This window comes from Dendrobium catenatum, unplaced genomic scaffold (genome assembly GCF_001605985.2).
Source record: "Dendrobium catenatum unplaced genomic scaffold, ASM160598v2 fragScaff_scaffold_772, whole genome shotgun sequence".
Classification (NCBI taxonomy): domain Eukaryota; kingdom Viridiplantae; phylum Streptophyta; class Magnoliopsida; order Asparagales; family Orchidaceae; genus Dendrobium; species Dendrobium catenatum.
This window is the reverse complement of record NW_021319234.1, coordinates 390,048-411,291: the sequence shown is the minus strand read 5'-3', so window position 1 is coordinate 411,291 and position 21,244 is coordinate 390,048. Positions and strand designations below refer to the sequence as shown.

Here is a 21,244-nt window from a genome sequence, read left to right as displayed (position 1 = left end):
AACTTGCACTCGGCTGGAAGGAATGAAGAATGATGAATAAGATTAATAATGATGGGGATAACAATCTAGAGCAACTTGTGATAATTAGCCCTCATGATAGCCGAGTATATTTTATTGCTTTGAAACAGGTGACAAAGGAAGGAATTGCAGCTAGGGTTGTGGACCGGCAACAGATACACAGAACCATGTCCAAAGAGGAGATCCTTCATCTTTTTGAATTTGGTGATGAAGAAAATCTTGATATCCATGAAGATAGCCAAGGAAAATTGGTTTTGCTCAATCAAGCTAAACTTAAATTTTCTCAGCAGAACTCTCTTAGTGGTGCTTCTCACGCTTCTGACAAGATAATGGAAAGCTTACTCAGCAGACATCTTCCCCGGTAAATTAATATTTAATTAATGAATCACTTTGTTATCAACCTTGCTTCAGTTTCAGTTTCAGTTTCTTCCATCTATTCTACTCGTCCAAATTGTTATCAATAGGTTTATTCACATCATCTTAAAGTACACGCCAAAATTTTCATTCTTCCCTTATTTTTTTTTTTGCTTGGATTTCTTAAACCTTTATTTCAAAGGCCAAAAGCATTGCCACTCAAGTAAATGTTTGGTGGTTCAATCTAACCTTTTTAGGGGTGTAAACGAGTTTAATCAAGCTTGAGCCACCCTCCACTTGAGTTTAGTTTTATGAGTTTGTTTTAACTTAGATGAGCAAGTTTGTTTATCATGAAAGATAGAAGAATCTAATTTAAGCAATTGTTGAAATAAAATGATAAAATGAATAAATAATAAGAAAGAAAGAGAGATTTTAAATATTTTAAATAATGTTATACTTAAATCTTCAGATTTTAATATATATTTAAGTGTAATTTTTATAATTTTTTTAAATTTAACCTAGAGACTTGCAATGCTTTATGGTGTCAAATTTTGGCCATTAAAAAGAAGCATAATACTAAGTTATGTGTTGTAGAGATTAAAAAAAAAGTTAAAAGTGTTGTAGAGATGAGGATGCTCAGGTGGATGAGTGACTTTTACCCTTAGAGATAGGATACGAAATGAACATATACGTGAAAAGGTTTGAGTAGCTCCATTAGAAAATAAGATTAGAGAGAGTCGCCTTAGATGGTTTGGTCACATAAAACGGCAACCTTCCGATGTCACGGTTAGGAAAGTAGAGGCATTAGATTTGACTTATGTTGAAAGATTGAGGTAGACCTAAAAAGACCTAGTTAGAAAATATTAGAAATGATCTTTCTTTATTAAATTTAAACGAGAATTTGACTTTTAATATAACATAATGGAGAAAAAAGGATTCATGTAGTCGACCCCACGTACTGGGACAAAGGCTTGATATTGTTGTTGTATAAGCTAATAAGTTGAGATTGGGCAAGGGGGGCAAGCCCAAACTTGATTTACTACTCATCGAGTTTGATTCACAAGCAATTTATCATATGTCAAATCAGACCTCAGCTTGTCTCAATCTTATCATCATCATAATGTACTTGGTTAATGGCTCATTTATTTTTCTTAATTTTTATTCTTTTGAAAGTTCCCATTATATTCTATGATTGCATCCATTGATCCTTCTGCTACTAATCAAGCCTTGGATTCATCCATCTTGCCACACCTTTTACCAGCTGGATAGCCAACTACCATGAACACGAGACCCTTCTACAAGAAAATGAGGAAGAGAGACTATCCAAAGAGGAGCAGGAGATGGCCTGGGTAAGTTACCAAAGATCTCTCGAATGGGAAGAGGTTCATAAGATTACCTGTGATGATAATATAGAGAGAAAACCTTCCACTGCACAACTAGTAGAAGCTTCTCCTGCTCCTCCTGCTGCTGCTGCTGCTCCTCCTACCCAACAAAACAAGGGAAGTTCAAGAAGCCATCAACCTGCTCTTCAGAGAAAATGCAGCAATCTTGATCATTTATTAACTTTAAGAAGTAAGGGAATCAAATCTGGATCAACTACTGGATGTGAGAAATGCAATCAAGAGATAAGTTGGGAAAACCTCAATAGGGATGGAAAAACCAAATAAATATATATATTTATTTGGTCCAGCTTTTGTGCTGTTTAACCACAGGTATGTATGTATTCTGGCTTTTTTGATCTTGTAAAAGTCTGTGGGCAGCAGCTGAGTATAATCACTTTTGTATATCTGTATGTAGATGATTCTCTCATATGTCATTCTCTTTATTTTTTTTTATTTTTCTGTTTTTGTTTGAGTTTATAGTTTAGTTAATAAGGCTTTTTGTTTGGGTCAGCTTTTTATTATCTTTATAATCAAATTTTTTTTGTATTTTTTATTAGAAATTTTATTAGAAAATTACTTTAAAATAGTAATAATAAAGTTGTCCTAAGGAAGCCTGTTTTTTTCCATTAGGGATTGAGATAACTTTGTAGTTTGTAGTTTAAAAGTTCTCCCCATTAACCTCTCAGACCATCTCTAATGAATAATCTCATTTTTAGTAGATGATTCTCTCATATGTCATTCTCTTTATTTTTTTTTATTTTTCTGTTTTTGTTTGAGTTTATAGTTTAGTTAATAAGGCTTTTTGTTTGGGTCAGCATTTTTATTATCTTTAAAATCAAATTTTTAGTATTTTTTATTAGAAATTTTATTAGAAAATAACTTTTAAAAAGTAATAATAAAGTTGTCGCAAGGAAGCCAGTCTTTTTCCATTAGGGATTGAGATAACTTTGTAGTTAGTAGTTTAAAAGTTCTCCCCATTAACCTCGCTCAGACCATCTCTAACGAAAAATCTCATTTTTCACTCTAAAATGTTGTGAAATTAAAAAAAATGTTGTGATTCATCTCCAATTGAATTTTATTTTGTTCTCTTTTATGACGATAATGGTCTCTCTTCTCCCGCGTGTTTCTTCGGTAAGTTCCATAGAGATCGAAAAATAGCAAAGATAAATAGTGCAATGTCAATATTAGCATCCCACTGTTCATTTGCAATCAAATAGTGGAAGTTTTAATTCGGCTGTAACTTGCAAGCAACATCATTCAAACGTTTAGAGTTTGTTTGGAGATGATCTCACCCTATTCTTTCCATTTTGTAGTAAACTGGTATCTGCTGAAGATACTGTAGAGTATGATTGGTTTGATAAAATTTGTGAGGATTTTAATATATTTTATTATAAAATTTAAATTTAGAAATTTGGTTTGTAATGTAATTTATAGACAATTGAACTTATTTATATCTAGAAATTTTCCTTTTTTTGTAATTTATAGATAATTAAACTAGATCAATAGAGGTGAATAATTTTGTTTTTATAGACAATTGCCATTAAAAAAATTATCGAGGAATTTTATTTAATTATTATTGAGATTTGCATGCTAACTCCCCAAGAAAAAAAATAGAATTCAAATAAAAAATTAATGATAATAATAAAAAAAATAGAATTCAAATTTCAATTGGCCATATAAAATATATATATTTCTTAAATTTTTTCTGCGTCAATTAAAAAAAAGGTTATCTATGCTAAAGAGTATTATATGAGCATTGCTAAATATATACATATACCAAATGAAATTAAAAAAAAATCTCATAACACAATAGTTTCTAGAAAAAAATATAAATTTTTTATGAAGATATTAATTGTGAAAAATACAACAAAACAATAAAATATAAACAACAATAATAACATTATTCTCGATTAAAAGAAAATTTCACCTAAATAGCAATATTACTCAATTTGTGTATGAATAAAAAAGAGCTTGCCTTAGATTTGGCCCACTTTCTAAAAGCATTACAAATACTTTGTTTCTTTATAATGAAAATGAAGCATCACCAAATTTGTTAAACAAATGAAATTCAAGCTAATAGTATTAAAGAGCCAACTTTGCCTTTAGAATATAGATGTCCTCAGCCCTAACAATAATGACCAATCATGTTTACAATCATTCAACATCGAACGATTGCACAAATAGTTTTGACAACATCTATGATGATCGATAGGACTATTAACCATCATCCTCTCAAATTAATTATTCTGTGCGGTCACCGAATGACGTCCAAAGACGAATGAGAACGCGTCAAAATCTTATTCACCTCGGGACCGTTCGGTGACCGCACATAATAATTTCTCCGCCCTCTAGACAATCAACACGTCTTTTTCATTTTATCGCCACCTAATTTATGACAACAAAATGCCAAAGTGGTGAAGTTTGTCATAAGGAAGCTTCTAAGCTCATTTATAGAAGGAAAATCCCAGCTTCTTTCATAAATACCTCATGTAACCATGCATTATAAATAATTTGCCTCCTATAAACCTTAGCTGCCAGCAATGTAAGTGGGTAAAAGAAAAATCCAGAGCTTAAATAAATACTGCACGTGTAAGACCCTACAAGTAAAGACATTTTGATGCAAAATATTAATGATGATGCAAAATAATAATGAATAATTCGTAAAAAGCCTTGAAGAAATCACAGGATGAAGGAAGAAAGAGAGAAGCAAGACAAAGAATCATACACCCAATATGTAACAAACTAAGAATAATCTTCATTACAAGGATGATAAATTCTGTAATATAATAGTAAAGACATTTTGTTCATGATGAATAGTTGTTGAAATTTTTTTCCTTAAAATTGTTTTAATTTTATGTTATCAGATCTGCAATTTTGAAGATAGCTTGATTACTTCTCATAGAAATAATCAAATATGTGATGCTAGAACATGTTATGTGAAATATCTATGATAATCCAAAGGTTGATATGGTCATTAAACTAAAATATCATTCAAATTTGAAGCATAAATTAAATGATTTTTGTAGTATTTTAACCATGAAATGTTTCCTATACTAACACATAAGACAATATTGCCCATGAAAAAAAAAAAAAAACAGAAAAATGAAAACTAAGTATAAAGTACAAACTAATAAAAAATGATAATTCAATTAAAAATAATATGAAGTGATAAATAACTCATCGTTGCCTTCATGACTTCTACAATGATTGTTCCACTGATCCACAATCTCCTCTCTACTCCAAGTTTAGGGTTCTTCTTCTCCACGAACTTTATCACCTGAACTAACCCAGCAACTAGTTGAATCCATGTAACCCTCAAGAGCTTTGTTTTGGCATTAACAAAAGTAACATTTTATATTGGCATCCAAAGATAATGGAACTTAACTATAGCATTCCCACAGTACATGACTTCCTAATTTCTACAAATATATTACAGATAGGGGTGTCAAATCCAACACGACCCAAACTCCGACCCAAACATGACATGGAAAATTCTAGGATCGGGTCAACCCATTTGTCATATGGGTCATGTTCGGGTTGACCCAGAAAACCGAAACCAATCCGGATTGACCCGTTTTCATCATCCTGCGTGAGATTGTCACGTAAAGCATCAGGTCTCCTACCGTCGTTGCATCGCGTCATGTCGCTGCGTCATGTTACGCCGTCACATTCGCTGTCGCCGCCATCCTTCCTGCCCATGGTGCGCGCTGCCACTGCTGCTACAGCCGCCTTTCCACACATTATCACTGCCGCTGTTGTCCAGCCCATGGCCGAGAGTCAAGAGGACGAGACTCAGTCGGAGAACCCGCTCTGCAGCCTCTGCTGTCGCGCTATTTATAGCCCTCCCGTGTCAAGTCGGGTCAACCCGGTAACCCGCATGGGTCAAATCCGGGTTGACAAACCTAACCCATTTGCAAAATCAGGTTGGGTTAGTGTCAACCCGTTTGCGGTCTGGTCAAGTCGAGTTCGACCGAAACACATCCCGTTGCCGGAATTGCCACCCTAATTACAGAACAGTTTCGAGTTTACACCTAAATGACATTAAGCTATCAGCTATAAACACGCCACAAAAATATTCTAACATCTCAAATCTAGAAAATCGGGAACCTCATCTTATCATTGCTCAGTTGGGTACCTAGAAATGATTGAAAGGTGATGAAAGCAATGATGAAGACCTCAAATCAGCGAGAACATCCTTACAACCAAGACAAACATCGACCAATGCCAAAAAAGAACCACCAATTCAAGCGTTAACAAAAAAATCATATCAGCATAAACAACATGCTTAAAGGAAGAAAGAAAACCGACTAAGCAAACACTTGAAAGACTGTAATTAATATCCTCCGGCAACCAAGACATGCATAATCCACTAGATCGCACTTTTATCGATGAAAGAAACAGTAAAGCGTGCCTTCCACAAGTCACAAGTTGTATAAGTAAGGCAAGCTAGAAGAGCTAGATCAGATATTCCTTGAAGCTACCTCAAACGGCAGGGCGGGGCCTGGAGGGGTCTTCGCCATGGGAAGCGTGGAGGTTGTTGAGCTTGGCCTCGTCGAAGGGAATCTTGGGGTGACAGGCATCTTGGTGGATCTACAGCGACTTCACATCGGAGAGCTCGGTCTTCCCCGCTATCCCCGCTATCCCCTCTTCCTTCTCGTCGGCTCCTCTGCTTCTCGGAAACCCTAAGTCAAGCCTACTTGTAAACTGGCTTGAGCTAAGTCAAGTTTGAATTGGCCTGAAATCTACACATCGGCTCCGCACCAACTCCTTTAAAAAATATTAATATAAAATATACTTAAAATATATTATGATTCAAAATTATAAGAACAAAGTTGTTAAAAAAAATATTATGATTCAGAATAAAATTATATCTTTATCATATTTCTTATAATATCTTATTATTTTTATCATTTAATTATAATAACTACTTAAATCATAATTATTTTATCATTTTATCTCGTTAATAACTACTTAAATCATAATCTTGAGCTCGAGCTCAAATCAAGGGTGACTCAAACTTGGCTCGATTTGTTTACACCCCTACACCGTAGCTTACTAAGCTCCTAAGCATTGCTTTACCCCATGCTCCCGATCACGCCCGACCATCCCATGTATGTGCCCTACCTCACCTAGAATTGCCGCTCGAGACGACTCACTTATTAACTTGCGTGCTTCTCTCTTTTCTATGATTTTTCCATAACATAGAATTATAAGGTTGTGACTTGCTAAATTTTATTAGAATTTGATTATAAGTTGGATATTTACTTATATTTGCAATTTATTGCTTGTATTTAGATAAGTCATCAAATACCCTCCAACATAAAAGGTCAGCCTTTCGATGACCTAGTTATGGGAGTAGTTGTGTTGGATTTGACTTATTTAAGAAAGGTAGATGCAAACATAAAAAGAATTGGCTAGAAAATATTAGAAATTATCTTTTTTTGTTAAATTTGAATCAGAATTTGAGTCTTCGCAGGACATAATGGAGGAAAAAAATTCATGTAGCCGACTGCACTGTGTCGATTAAGAGTTTTTTTTTTAATTTCAGCTATGCAATTTTTTTCGCTTTATAAATCCGCTTAAAAAATCCTCAAATAAAAATATGGATAAAGTTAAAATGAAAACTTGAGAACAAAGAACCATAAAAAAATAAATAAATAAGAGACTTTCTCAAAAAAAATTTGGGTCCTTGCAAAAGGTAATTACTTAGGCTTCGTTTGAGATGACTTTCTAACTGTTTTTTAAAGCAGATTTTTAATACAAAAGTTTTTTGAACTAACAAATTTTTTTTACTAAAAAATTGTTCTTAGTGCTTGGATGGTTGTAATAAGGGAAGATGGAGTAGGTGAGGGGTGATGCAGACAAGGGACGCAAGTGAACGAACACGAACATGTATCGTTGCACGTAAGAGGGCAATTGCTAGGCATGGCCTTTATAAATAGGCGAATTCGAGCGGTTTTCAAATGCAACAACAAAACAATAACAACATCAAGCCTTCATCCCACCATACGGGGTCGACTGCATTAATCCTTTTTTTTCATTGTGTTCTATTAATAGTCAAATTCTCATTTAAATCTAATAAAGAAAGATCATTTCTAATATTTTCTAACAAAGTCTTCTTAGGTCCACCTCTACTTTTTTTAACATAAGTCAAATCAAATATATCTACTTTCCTAACTTGGTCATCAAAACGCCGCCGTTTTATGTGACCAAAACATCTAAGATTTTATTCATATTTTTATCATCAAATCAAGTATAAGAAAATTCAAATATAATAAAATAAAATGCAATACATACCTAATGCAGTCGACCAAACAATCTCTTAATCTTCCTCTTCCTCAGCATCAAAGATCTCATTAGTTGGGCTCTCTGGCCACCATCATTCATGAAATCTCCTGCTAATCTGATCAAGCAACTCATAAATCTCTTTTATCTGAGGGTGGCTTTGATCTCCAATGGAAAACTCCTCAACAACCCCATCAATCTCCACAGCACTTAAGCCTGGGCTTTTCCCTATGCCTCTCTCCTTCATCTCTTTCCTCAACAGAACAGCACCATCCCATTTGCCAAAATCTGCATAAATATTTGATAACAAGACATAGCTTCCTCCATGATTAGGCTCCAATTCCTTCAACTTATTTGTCACTTTCTCATCAATCTGCAACATGTTGTGAACTCTACAAGCTCCCAACAAAGCTCTGAATAGGATTCCATTAGGCTCCATTGGCATTTTCCTCACAACTTTCTCAGCCTCCTCAAGCTTTCCTGCTCTCCCAAGAATATCAACCAAGCAGCCATAATGCTCCAACTTGGGCAAAATCCCAAACTCCTCTTCCATTCTATCAAAGCACCGGCGACCGTCTTCTACCAGGCCGGCGTGCGAGCAGGCGGCCATGATCATCAGAAAAGTAACTTCATCAGGCCTTATTCCTTTTCTTTTAATCTCCTCAAACAAAGCTAAAGCTCCATGTCCATCGCCATGAGTGGCAAGCCCCCTCATCATGGCGTTATAGCAAAAAATATCCTTTTGAGGCAATTGCGTGAACACCTGGTAGGCCAAATCCAAGCGGCCGGAGTTGGAATACATGTCGATCAAAGCACCGCCTAAGAAGCAATTGAAGACAAGGCCGCCGCCGCTGCTTCTATTAAGATAGGCGTGCGCCCAGATCCCCTGGCTGAGAGCGCTGAGGTCGCCGCAGGCACCGATGAGAGATAGAAGCGTGATCTCGTTCGGCAGTGAAGCTGAAAGCTGCAATCTCTGGAAGAGAGAGAGGACTTCCTTCGCTTCGGAGCAGGAGAGAATGGCGTTCCAGGCGGGAAGGTCGGGTTGGGGAATCTGGTCGAAAAGTTGACGGCAGGAGCGGTGGCGGCCGCGGCGGGAGTGGAGGATGACGAGAGAGGTGAGCACGAAGGGGTCGAGCGGGAAAGGAAGGGTTTTTAGGAGGTGGGCGTGGAGAGCGAGGCCGGAGGGGAAGAAGAAAGGGGAGGCGGAGCAGGCTTTGAGAAGGGAAGGGTAAGTGTGGGAATTGGGGGAGGTGGGGATGGTGGCGAAGAGGGAGAGAGCAAGGAAGTGGTGGCCGGAGGAGGCGAGGGAAGATATCAGGGTATTGGAGAGGAAAGTGGAAGGAGGGCGAGGGGAGCGGAGGAGGAGGGAGAAGGAGTAGGAGAGGTTGCCGTCGAGGGAGGACGAGAGAGGAGGGAGAGAGGAGAGGAGGAGGAGGCGACTGAAAGGGTAAGAGTGGAGAGCGAGGCCGGTGGTGAGGAACAAGGCGTGGATTTGTTTGAAGCGGAGAGGGGATTTTGTGGGGGATTTGTCGATGAAGAAGATGAGGACTTGCTGCCAATCTACGGCTTGTTCGATCATGAGAGTTGCATTTGAAGAAGGAACTGTTCTTCGATTTTATTTGAATGAATTGAAGAATCTGCATTTTCTTTATATCATTGTAAATTTGAAATAGGGGATACATAAATAAAAAAAAAATGTAATTTAATCTTTTTGTATGCCCTTTGACTTAGAAGCTATTACATTGCCATTAAAATAAGCGTAAAATATTGATGTTTTATTGGATGAAAAAGAAACACAACATGAAATCATTTGTTAATCAAAATTTCATATCAAACATAACAAATTTAAAAAAAGGAATATTTAATTATGATCTACAACATGAAATAATTTCTATAAAAATTTAACTCTTCATTGATCATACCAAAAAAAAAAAATCAAGCTTTATCATATATTTCATCAATAAAAAAGTAAAAAACCGTACATTATAGCACTACATACTACAAAAAACACCAGTACTAAATCTCAAAACAATTGAAAGTCACTGCACTTTTGATCCCAATTCCTTTATACGATCATAAACTATACTCACTGTGAAAATTTTGATGCATCCACTTGACAAGCAATTTCAAATCTTGTAATCATGCAGACCACCACTTATAATGATATGATGATATTGTATTTGTAGATCATACTATAAAAATATAGGCTTCGTCTGGGATAGTTTCTTTTACTACTTCTTAAAGCAGTTTGCTAATACAAAATTTTTAATTTTTGTATTAAAAAGCTGCTTCAGGAAGCAATAAAAAAGCCGTCCCAAACGAAATCTTAATTATGCGAAGAACCTCTACTCTCCAGTAAAAATTACAAAATTCACCCCTCGCACACCCACCCAATAAAAAAAAAAAAAAACTATTGATCCAATTTTTGAAAGCTAGAATACTTAGAAAAAAAAGGATATTTAGGCACAGAAGCATTTCTTAACTGGACCAAGGGAAGAAAAAATTGATGGAGATTGTGGAGCTGGCGCAGGTGGTGAATTTCGAGGAAAATGCTTAAAGAATGCTCTTACTGCTCCATTAACCCCGTCTTCTGATTCCATGGCTTTTGCCAGTTCGACTGCTCGCTGCTTCACCTACAAAATTCGAATATCCAGTTCAAATTGGAAATAAGGAACTTAAAAACCGAACAATCTTTCTTCAGAGATTATGGGTATAAAAAATGATTGTAAAACTACGATCAGTTTAAAACAACTTTTTTTGAAGTTGTTATAGAAAGAAGCTTACTAGCATAGAATTTATTGAACACAATGAAAAAATAGTAGTCAAATAAAATTCATTGATACAGTCTGAAAAATAAAACAGTAAGAAAATTATACCGAATGAAATCTATGTGGTTTGATTGATGCAGGCTTCGTTTGGGACAGCTTTCTTGCTGCTTCTTAAAGCAGCTTTTTACTAAAAAACTGCTTTAAAAAGTAATAAAAAAGCTGTCCCAAATGAAGTCTCAATGTTTTAAAGATATTAACCTTGCTGAAGTATGAATGTTATTCAGATGTAAGACTGTTAGCTATAAAGTTTTGGGAATGTTATTCATCAAATGTTCTAAGATTGGTTCAATATATCAGATTATGGGGTTTGGTTGATTCAATGCTATAAAAATATTAATCTTACTGAAATATGAATGTTATACAAATGTAAGAATGTTATCTATAAAGTTGTTTATTTTGCACAATATTATCTATCAAATGCTATGTGATTAGTTCCATATCAAATATTATGTTGTTTGGTTGATTCAGTATAAAGTTCTTAAAATATGAATGTTACACAGATGTTAGTCTTACCAAGTTGCTTATTTTGGTCAATATTATCCATCCAATGTTGTGTGATTGGTTCAATATCAGAGATTATGCGGTTTGGATGATCCAGTGCATAAAAATGTTAATCTTGCTGAAATATGAATCTTATACAGATGTTAGTCTGTTATCCATGAAGTTGTTTATTTTGGTCAATATTATACATCAAATGTTGTGTTATGGTGTTATTGGTTTCATATCAAAGATTGTGTTTTGGTTTGTTCAGTATTGTATAAATATTAATCTTACTGAAATATGAATGCTATACAGATGAAAGTCCGTTTTCTACGAAGTTGTTTATCTTGGTCAATATAGGCTTCGTTTGGGATAACTTTTTGCTGCTTTCTAAAACGACTTTCTAGTACAAAAATTTCTACTTCACAAAAAAATTTAACTAAAAAACTAATTTAAAAAGCAGCAAAAAAGCTATCCCAAACGAAACCATAATCAATCAAATGTAGTGGGATTGGTTCAATATTAGAGATTATGTGGTATGGTTCATTAAGTGTTATAAATATTAATCTATCTAAAATACGAATATTATTCAGATGTATGTCTGTTATCTATAAAGTAAAATTGTGTGTTTTAGTTAATATTAATAATCAAATGTTATGTGTTTGGTTCAATATCAAATTAATCTTGCGTGTGAATATCCCTTAATTGAGCAAAATCTTAAATATCAAAAACATAAACTGAATAGTCATTTAAGTACTTCTATTTAAAAAGGCTAGCAAACTGAACTACTAATATCTAATAATGTAATAAAATAATAATAATAATAAAGGAGGTCTTAGAAAGTAGAAGTTTTTTTTTAAGCTAATTCTACCAACCAGCACCATTGAATCTACTGCGTATAAAATAAGCTGCTAAAAAGCACTAATAGTCATGTTACTCACATGACTATTAGAATAAAGAGTTTGGAGAAAAAATAGGCCAATATTCAAACTTTAAATTTATTTTAAAATGAGTATAATATATAAATAATCAATTAACTTTTTTAACTGCACACATCTTAAAATAAATCTAACAATTTTAAAAAACACTATTTTGATTGAAATATTCTCACCAAATTCTTTTCTTAAGGGTTTACCTGTGGATCCATCATGAATTTTATTGATTCAACAAGCTTTGGCAGTGAAAATTGGTCAACGGGAATAGGTTGAGGTCCTAATCCCCTGGCATGCACTCTTTCACCCCAGAAAGGCTGATCACCAAAGAATGGTACAATTGTAGTTGGACACTGCACATCATAACCAAACGCCATGGGTACTAAATTTAAAGGAGTACATGGCATACACTCTTGTGAGACCGAAATATACAAACAAGAAGATCAACAATACACACCGCAGCTTTAAGTCCGGCTGCTGTGGTTCCAGCACCTCCATGATGCACCTGAAATAATAATAATAATAATAATAATAATAAAAGGCTGAAAAGTGAGACTGACATAATCACCTTCAGCAGAAACAAATGAATAAAAAAAAAATCAAAGAAGTTGTTGTGATAATAATTAAAGAATGAAAGAAAACCAGGAGATTCAATCCCATTGATTTTATACATTCAAGTAAGATTTTTAAATCAGTCCAGGTGATTCTATCCCATTGATTTTATCTACTGACCATGAAGGACTTCCAGATTACTAGCTCTTCAGTATCTACTATGAATGGGGCTCCACAGTATTGACGAGGATAGTTTCTCGCTCCTAATGACATCTCCTTCGTGAGGATGCTCTTCCTCTCAAGAAGTTAATCATTAGTCCTTTACCTTTTGTTTTGCTTCGCGAAATTGCCTGGGAGATCTTTCAGAGACTAATTGGTGTCAATCTTGTATGCGTAGATCTTCTTCTTGATCATTTTCTTTATCCTCTTCTTCTTAAAGTTTGCAAGGTTTATTATTATTATTTGAGATAAATGAGATGAGAACACCAATCTCTTGAAGACATCAAGTAGGGTCTCTCAGTATTGGCATAAGGTCGTATGACAAAGCTTGGCATAAGAGAAATGCTTTATGAGAGAGAGATCGAGAGAAGAGGTAAAACACTTAGGATTTCAAAGTGGGATTTCTTGGTTAGAGGGAGAAAAATGAAGTGGAGAGAGAGAAGAGGGAATCTATGAAAATTATGGGGATTTCTTAATACTAATGCATATTATAAAAATAATGTCTTGTTTACCCTATTTATAGAAATAGAGTTTATAATTTAAATTGAATTATAAACTTATCTTCAACTTTAAATTCAAATAAAATCTAATCTAATTAAAATTTAAAACCAAAATTTAGATTAGTTTAGAATTCGGTCGAACCACGATTATAAATTTGGGTCATGTTGTACTCCTTCATTCAATGCAAAGCTCCCTCTGTTGAGTGAGAGAGTGCCCCAGTAGTCTCCAAGTCATATGGCCTCGTATCTAATGCATGCAGTAAGGACCCAAGGAAGGAGAAACATTTCATCAAAACCTTAGTCACTTTTTCATGGCCAATTTGAACAAGAACACAACCTACCAACTTATTGATAGCTGAGCAGCAAGATCTACCCCTAGCCTAAATCTGGTCACCATGGCACCATCAAAGTTCTTTCTACAATATAAGTCACTGTAGGAGCAGCATCCTCCACCTTAGGAGTGTGGGAGCTTGCTTAGGAGCCACAACATGGTATATTGTATAACCTTGCGTGATGCCCCCTCAGCAATGGCCTTATTTATAATGATAATCATTGTGACCTCCTACAAGAACAAATTAAGGTTTTGTTTGGGACGGCTTTTTTTTCTGCTTCTTAAAGTAGCTTTTTAGTAAAAAAATTTAATTCTGTACTAGAAAGCTGCTTTAATAAGTAGAAAGAAAGCCGTCCCAAAGGAAGCCTAAGTGAAAAAAAATTCGGTAAAGGTATGTCATGTCACGGCACCAAAAATGAACAAACAAGGGTTTTGCAGTCTAGAAAGTAGAGACTGAACAGAAGGACCTGAGGACAGAAGTGACAAAGGGTTTTGCTTTCTCTTATTGGCTGTATGTACAAAGATTCTTTTCACCCATAGTAGAACCAAAATACATGGCGACAAAAGAGGAAAAGAGCAGAACGGAGTAGGAGTGAAGGAAAACGATAGAACAAACGATCTTTTGTATTGCATCCTAACCCCTATTTTTGAATTTTTAATAGGATTAGAAAGCAAGGTGGTGTTGATCTTAGAAGCGAATCAATTAGAAGAATTACAGGTCTCATATTACTAGTCAGGTCCAAAGCACATAATACTAGGGCACCTTCTGAAGTTAAAAGATACAAGAGGCATTGGAAACTAACAGTTGAATACTCTACCGGTGCAATGCACCAGATCATTGGAAATCTGAGAAGATAGAGGACCAATTGTAAGGAAAAGAAATCAACTACTCAATAAAGGATACTAGACCCATTCTGAAAATTTGATAAATTTGAATCATTACTAGCCGCTTCCAATGATTTAATATTTATCTAAATGAACCAAATATATTTTGTAAGCATCAATTTAAATCCTCATATTCACGTTTCTTTTTTATCATATGATATAATCCTTTTTGATTATATGATGTAAATGGATTATTTTGAGTGTTGACTTATTTATCCACTCAATTTGGCTATAACACATTGATATGACTATTATATAGAATGGAATATAGCAACAGCCAAATCATTATAGCAAATAGCCTTAATATATACATACACTAATACAATTTTTTTTTCCAATGACTTTGCAACGGCATTGCACAGTAATGATTTTGCATTAAATAATTGATTTTAATCTGAGATATACTTCTTTGGAATTCTATTTTTTTAAATGTTTTAATGATTTATTTTATTAAATTCTATAAATCACAAATTTTTTTAATGCTAGGCTAACAAAAGTTATGTAGAAATTTCTTGTAACTAGGGGTGTCAATATATGACCTGACCCGAAAATCCGACCCAAACTCTAACTGAAAATTCTAAATTCGAGTCGAATTCGGGTTTAATTTTTCAAACCCAATTGAAATATCGGGTTGGGTTCAGGTTAACTCGCGAACCTGAACACAACCCGTTTGGCCTGTTCGTCGCTCGCTCGCTTGGTTTGTTGGTTGCATCTCGCCCTTTGAGTTCGCACTCATAGCATTGCTCGCGCTCGTTGCTTGCCCTCGCGCTCGCTTGCTTGCACTTGCCTGTCACACTCAATCGAGTTAGCAGGTCATGTCATGTTGGGTCCGGTTGGGTTCAGGTCAAGATTTTTAACTCGTTTGGACAAACGAGTCTGGCTCAGGTTTGATGTGTTAAGAGTGACTCAATATTGGGTTTGACTCTATCCTTCACTCTCATTAAGAACAAAATTTCAAGTGCAGATAAAATGTTTTTCATGTTTAAGAGAGAAGAGAAAGATCATTTGCAAGCAATAAGGTAAACAATGGACATTGTGTTGTAAGATCATTTTAGTTTTTCAATATTTTGGTTTGCTATATTGTGCTAGATTTAGTATCAACAAAATCTGAATTTATCTTTTGCTTTAAAAAAAAAAGAGCTATAAATTATTGTAATTTAGCTTTGTGTTTAGGTTGTGAAGATTTCCCCATATACACTTTGAGTCTACTTGGAATGGTTGTATCATTTTGTAAAGATAATTGTGAAGCAGTTGTGAAAAAAATAAAATTTTCATAGCTGCTACGACTATTATAAATATGTTTGTTTTTGAAACAACTGCTTTCTTACAACTATCAAACATTAGCAAATCCGATTGGAAAAAAAAAGTTTCATATCACAAAATTTTTTGAAAAGAAATGAAAAATCAATAAGCAATCAACTACCAAACGGAATCATGATTGCAGCCTAAAAATCTAAGCGGTGAAAAAGATGCCCATAATAGATTCTTAGTGTAAATGAGCTTTTTATTTGGGTGGTAGAATTCTAGTTTGTGAGTTTGGTTAGTCTTGCATCTAGGCATGAGATGAACTACATAAAAATTGATTTGTGTGCTTTACATCTTTTGCATTTTTTTAAGGATTTTTATTAATTTGCAACTTAACTTGGCATAATTTATTTTTAAAACTTTAATATATCAATTCATCCCGCTCTTGGCGTGCTATAACCATCACAAGGGAACCCTATTTGCCATTGAAAACAAGAAATCAAAGCACACAACTTAAAAGCTTCATCATGCGATGAAATACTACAATTTCTACAAATATCATATGTAATATTTTAGTAAGGACTTTTCATCCATAGAAACCTAGCTTCCACGGAGAGTTTGAGTAGGCCCCTCCCTCCTTCCCTCAACAAAACACTACAATTTCTATGGATACCCCATGCCATGTTGTAATGAAAACTTATTTTCCATCCATGGAACCTCAAACACCACTGAGGAGAAAAATTCAAAGCTCATGTGAGTGGGCTCTGAAAATTCACACCCGGCCACTACTGAGAGAGTTCTGGAGTTCTTCAGGTCAATTTTTTCAGAAGGAAAATTAATCCGAATATAAAATACTGTCCAACACCCTTATTTTTGAGAACCTTATGTTTTGATTTCATATTTCTCACGGGTGTAAGTTACTATAATTGATTATCCATCTTAGTGGTGGAAGAGAACTTTCAACCAAGTCTAATCGTTAAAAAAATACTAAGTGCTTAGCATATAATAATAACCAATCGTGTTTTGGATTAGAAATTTATCACCATTAACTTAAAGTTGATGGTGGGGGGATGATGATGAACCCAATCAAGATCTCATAATTTCATCATCCTGAGTCATCATGGTCCCTAGTCAACTTAGTCAAAAGTATGTAGTCAACCTAATCTAGCCGAAGGATCCTTATCGACAACTATGAGTTATTTCATACAAGGGAACCTTATAGACTTGGGATAAATATTTATCTAAACGGGACAAATTTTTGTAGAGTTTAGCTAACAAAAGTTTTGTGCCCTATCAAATACACTATATGATTCAATACTTTTTTTAGCCCTCAGAAAACTTAGGAGCTCTGTTGTGATCATAATTTAATGTTGTTATTTCGAGGACAAACTATCAGATTAGAGAGCTTTGATTATAACCTTTTATCCATGGTTTCATTTAACTACAAAAAAAAAAACACTTAGATGACACATGTCACTTCCTTATAATAAGATGCTTAACAAGATATTGACTCATAGTAAGATGAGGTTATTCTTACGTTTATCACCCTTGGCAAACAATTAGGAAAGGTAGACGAGACTTTGCTTTAAGTATTAGATGGAATAAATTTCACTTAAAATATTTGAATTTTATGAACTTTCTTGAAGGATGATGACCTCTATTTGGCTCCGAATGAATTAGGTCTTCCGGTGAGGTTTGGGTAAACCATTTAATTGTGTCAAGTATCATTTTAGTTCAATTTTAGAGATTTTTTTTTTGGCTTGTTTGTAACCCTACTTGAGGCACTAGTTTTCATAAAGATCAATTGTTTAGTTTTCTCCTTCATAAATACGGTGTCAGTACTCGTATAAAAATAATGCTTCTTCAGACATGAAATAACATAAAGGATGAAAGGGCCTTACTACTGCCTTGCACTGCAAGAAAAGCCAGTCATGAGGAACATTATCCAGCAGATACACGAAGTCCTTAGGTTCTGCCACTGAGTAAAATTTAAAAAAAATGCTAAAATTGAAATATAAATATTTATGAAATTAAATAGAAAATGGAGCTCTATACTTACAATTTCCAAGGCCACCCCAACCTTTATTAATGATACCTCTCTGTCCAGTTATTTCCAAAGCCTCAACAATTGTTCTTGTCATTTTCTCCGGTTCTTGAACAGGCTGAGGTAGACCAAATTTGCAACTTCAAAAAACAAATGCAAGTAGAATCCTACTAACAATACTGACATAATCGGTCTAAGTGCAAGACTGGAGAAATAAAATAATATCAGCACTCATTGGACTAATCATACTTACAAAATTCAAGAGAAACACTAAAGAAAAACAGTGCTCAAGTCAAATTGATGACAGATTTGAAAAAAACAAGAAAATTTATAGGTCCTGCCTCTCAAAAGGAGAAACATGCTCGACACGGCTCTTCTAAAGAACACATTTAATTCTAGTATGAATTGCGAGTTTAGATATTCAAGGCAAAATATTTAGTTCATGAACCTCAAACTTCCTTAGGAACATTGTAGTGAATAAACTGGAAGAAAATCTATTTAAATTCTAGATGCACAACAACAATTTCAATAACATAAAGCAATGTGCAACAAAATATCACACATGACTGTTTTGAAAATACCCATAATTACACAAGTGTATTTCATAGGAAGTGGATACTTTTTTTTCACAAAGTTAGCAGATGAAGCACGAAAAAATGGGAAGAAGAACGCTCCAAAATAATTTTTATTGAAAGAACTATAAAGAGAAATGCAATATAGAGGAAGATCCCGCTCTCCCAAATCCCTAGTCGCTGGCTTAAGCCCAAATAGCCTAAGAATAAACTAAATTAAGCAAACAAAACATCCCCAAACCATAGTAAAAATATCCTACTTAAAGCATACAATAAACAACAAATACCCAAACAACCCATCTCTAATTCCCTCCCAAATTTGTTATATTTCCTTAATTATTTCTCTCCCAAATCAGCTCTCAAATCAACCCCCAAATCTGCCCTCTTCAATTAGGAAACACTTCCCAATTAATCCCCTTCAAATCAGCTCCCAAATCAGCCCTCTTCAATTGAGAAACATTTCCTAATCAATCCCCTCCAAATCAGTGCTCAAATATGTCATCTTTAAATAGGAAAAATTTCCTAATTAATCCTCTCCAAATCACCCCCTAAGAGCCGGTCCAGGAAAGGACCAATAGGATCGGTTCAAAAGGGACCCGGTCTAACAGCATAATGCATCCAGGTGCAAAGGGAGTAAAAATATTACATGCAAGTGTATTTTGCACGCAAAGTGGAAGATTCTTTTTGCACAACTTATACAGTAATTTGCAAGGTTTAAAATTAAATAATTAGGTATTGAGGCGTTTTTCGTTCGTGAGGCGAGGTGTAAGCCTCAAGGCGTTTTGAGGCGTAAGCCTCAAAATCTAAAAATTGTGTAAAGTAAAAAATAAAAGTTAAAAGTGATTTTTTATATAATACCCAAATAATATGCTAAATGATGGTATATTAACTTTCTATTAAACTATAAAGTGACAAATTTATATACATATGAAACAAAAAATCACACAAAATGTAAAGTGATAAGTAATAAATTATATTAAAAAAAAGTAATAAATTATATTAAATAGAATTGAAATTCAAATATCACATGAGAAAAACAACATAAAATATATGAATTGCATAAACACATCATATAGCATCAAGTTTAGCTCTAAATTTTTTCTTTCTCAATTCCCTACTCATCTACATTTAATTACTGATAAAGTTAAAGTAATTTACAACAAATCAAAAATCATCTGTATTATCATTACTAAGAGAATTTTTATTTGAGTCGTCATAACAAATTGACCTCTCATTTGTCTCATATTGTAGGGTCCAATACCTACCAATCTACTTTATTTATTTCAACCATCTTTTTCTTTCATAAATATTTTTCATCAACATAAAATAGGAGTAAAACTTAAATTTTTATAGGAGATGATGGCGGTACGCGGATTTCAAGTGATCCCTGGCGGCGGCTATGATGGTGGTGGCTACAGCGAAGACGGTGGGCTGGAGGTCGAGTCAGTTGAGCGGAAGTTAATGCGGCTTTGGAGCACAAGAGGGCATGATTTTTTTGGGGCTTTGTATAGGATTTAGCTAAGTTTTAAATAAAAACATACATAAATAGAGCAAGGCGTATGCCTCATGCTAGCGAGGCGGGGAACGCCTCAAGGAGGGCCTTCACCAAGATGAGGCGTAAGCATCATAAAAAAAGTTCGAGGCGTAAGCCTCAAGGTGTTTTTCACTGAAATTGCGCTGAGGCGGGCCTCATATTGCGCAATTTCAAACAATGATAAGTTGGGAGAAAGTAGCTATGGAAAGTAATTTCAACATGCTACATACAAATTTTAAAATCATTAATGCTATAGAAAAATACCATATTATTTCTACAAATGCATGGTCATGGATGTTCATAAGCTACCAATTATATGAATTGGAAATTTTATTGTGAGCATGGTTGTAAAAGATAACTGAAAGGAAAAAAAAACAGCTTTAGATTGTTTACGGCAATGCTGGCACAGATAATTGTTCTCTCTTTTTTTTTTTTTTTCTTTTTCTTTTTCCTTTTTTGCATTGGAAAGTAATCTCACAGTGCTATTGCAATCATTTTGGCTAAAACAGCAGCTGAAAGCAGCGAACTACTCCACATTCATGCAGACTTCGGACCTAATAGCCACGAGATGGTTAGCATGGGTCCCATAACAACCAGAGAAGGGAACAGGTACGAAGTACACAAAAGACAGAAAGATAAATGTGACCCTGATGAGGCTGTTGTCAATTGTCATTGGTGAACAGGGATCAGTAGTTTTAAGGTCAAAGGAAGATGGTTGGAAACAAAACTGAATAATTTTTAACTCAGCATTGTTTCTATTTCTCGGGCATAGAAAAAACTCCGCCTATGAAACTTAGTTCTCACGCATGGAATTCTTGTAGCCACATCATTTAAATTGTTCAAAAATTCTCAAATCAAATCAACAAACCTAAGAGCTTCTCAACAATCAATCTATCAACACGGTAACCCAATCTCTGGCTCATCCTCCAGCGTTAATGCCTCTTAATGCCTTGGTTTAAATATAAGTTAAAAAAGTACACTTGGGGGGTTAAGATAGCTTCCCCCAAAATTTTATATTCCCTGCTAACACCATTGCTAGTTATAATCACATCCAATACAACATGCTCCGTGAAATATTATTGG

General features: G+C 34.6%; 3 protein-coding genes across 13 annotated transcripts in view; 1 reads left to right on the top strand and 2 right to left on the bottom strand.

The window, feature by feature from the left end:
- The window catches only part of LOC110101691 (protein CHROMATIN REMODELING 20), a 42,904-nt gene extending 40,697 nt beyond the window's left edge, over positions 1-2,207 (top strand). For all 4 annotated transcript variants that reach the window (XM_020829689.2, XM_020829688.2, XM_020829690.2 and 1 more), the window contains 2 exons: positions 129-379; positions 1,634-2,207. In XM_020829689.2, the coding sequence (XP_020685348.1) occupies positions 129-379; positions 1,634-2,039 (657 nt within the window). In that variant the 3' untranslated portion in view covers positions 2,040-2,207. The remainder of the gene's footprint in view (positions 1-128; positions 380-1,633) is intronic.
- A 1,629-nt stretch (positions 2,208-3,836) lies between these two features.
- On the bottom strand, positions 3,837-9,728 carry LOC110101731 (pentatricopeptide repeat-containing protein At5g43790). Of its 6 annotated transcripts, none has more exons than XM_028696567.1 (4): positions 8,052-9,728; positions 6,236-6,521; positions 5,890-5,949; positions 5,409-5,785 (listed from the first exon to the last, which is right to left on the bottom strand). In XM_028696567.1, exon 1 carries the CDS (start codon positions 9,616-9,618, stop codon positions 8,134-8,136), a length of 1,485 nt encoding a protein of 494 aa, XP_028552400.1. In that variant the 5' UTR covers positions 9,619-9,728; the 3' UTR covers positions 5,409-5,785; positions 5,890-5,949; positions 6,236-6,521; positions 8,052-8,133. The 6 variants fall into 6 exon arrangements, with proteins under 6 accessions (XP_020685420.1, XP_020685423.1, XP_028552400.1 ...); XM_028696568.1 differs by having other exon boundaries at positions 5,409-5,756; XM_020829761.2 differs by lacking the exons at positions 5,409-5,785; positions 5,890-5,949 and adding an exon at positions 3,837-4,351.
- A 694-nt stretch (positions 9,729-10,422) lies between these two features.
- LOC110101728 (sterol 3-beta-glucosyltransferase UGT80A2-like) overlaps positions 10,423-21,244 on the bottom strand; it is a 51,351-nt gene continuing 40,529 nt past the window's right edge. For 2 of the 3 annotated variants that reach the window (XM_028696566.1, XM_020829754.2), the window contains exons 10-14: positions 18,071-18,173; positions 17,913-17,989; positions 12,737-12,784; positions 12,483-12,632; positions 10,423-10,672 (exon numbers count right to left, since the gene is read on the bottom strand). In XM_028696566.1, the coding sequence (XP_028552399.1) occupies positions 10,499-10,672; positions 12,483-12,632; positions 12,737-12,784; positions 17,913-17,989; positions 18,071-18,173 (552 nt within the window). In that variant the 3' untranslated portion in view covers positions 10,423-10,498. Of the gene's footprint in view, positions 10,673-12,482; positions 12,633-12,736; positions 12,785-17,912; positions 18,013-18,070; positions 18,174-21,244 lie in introns of those variants that run through there. The other variant, XM_020829756.2, reaches the window with a different exon arrangement.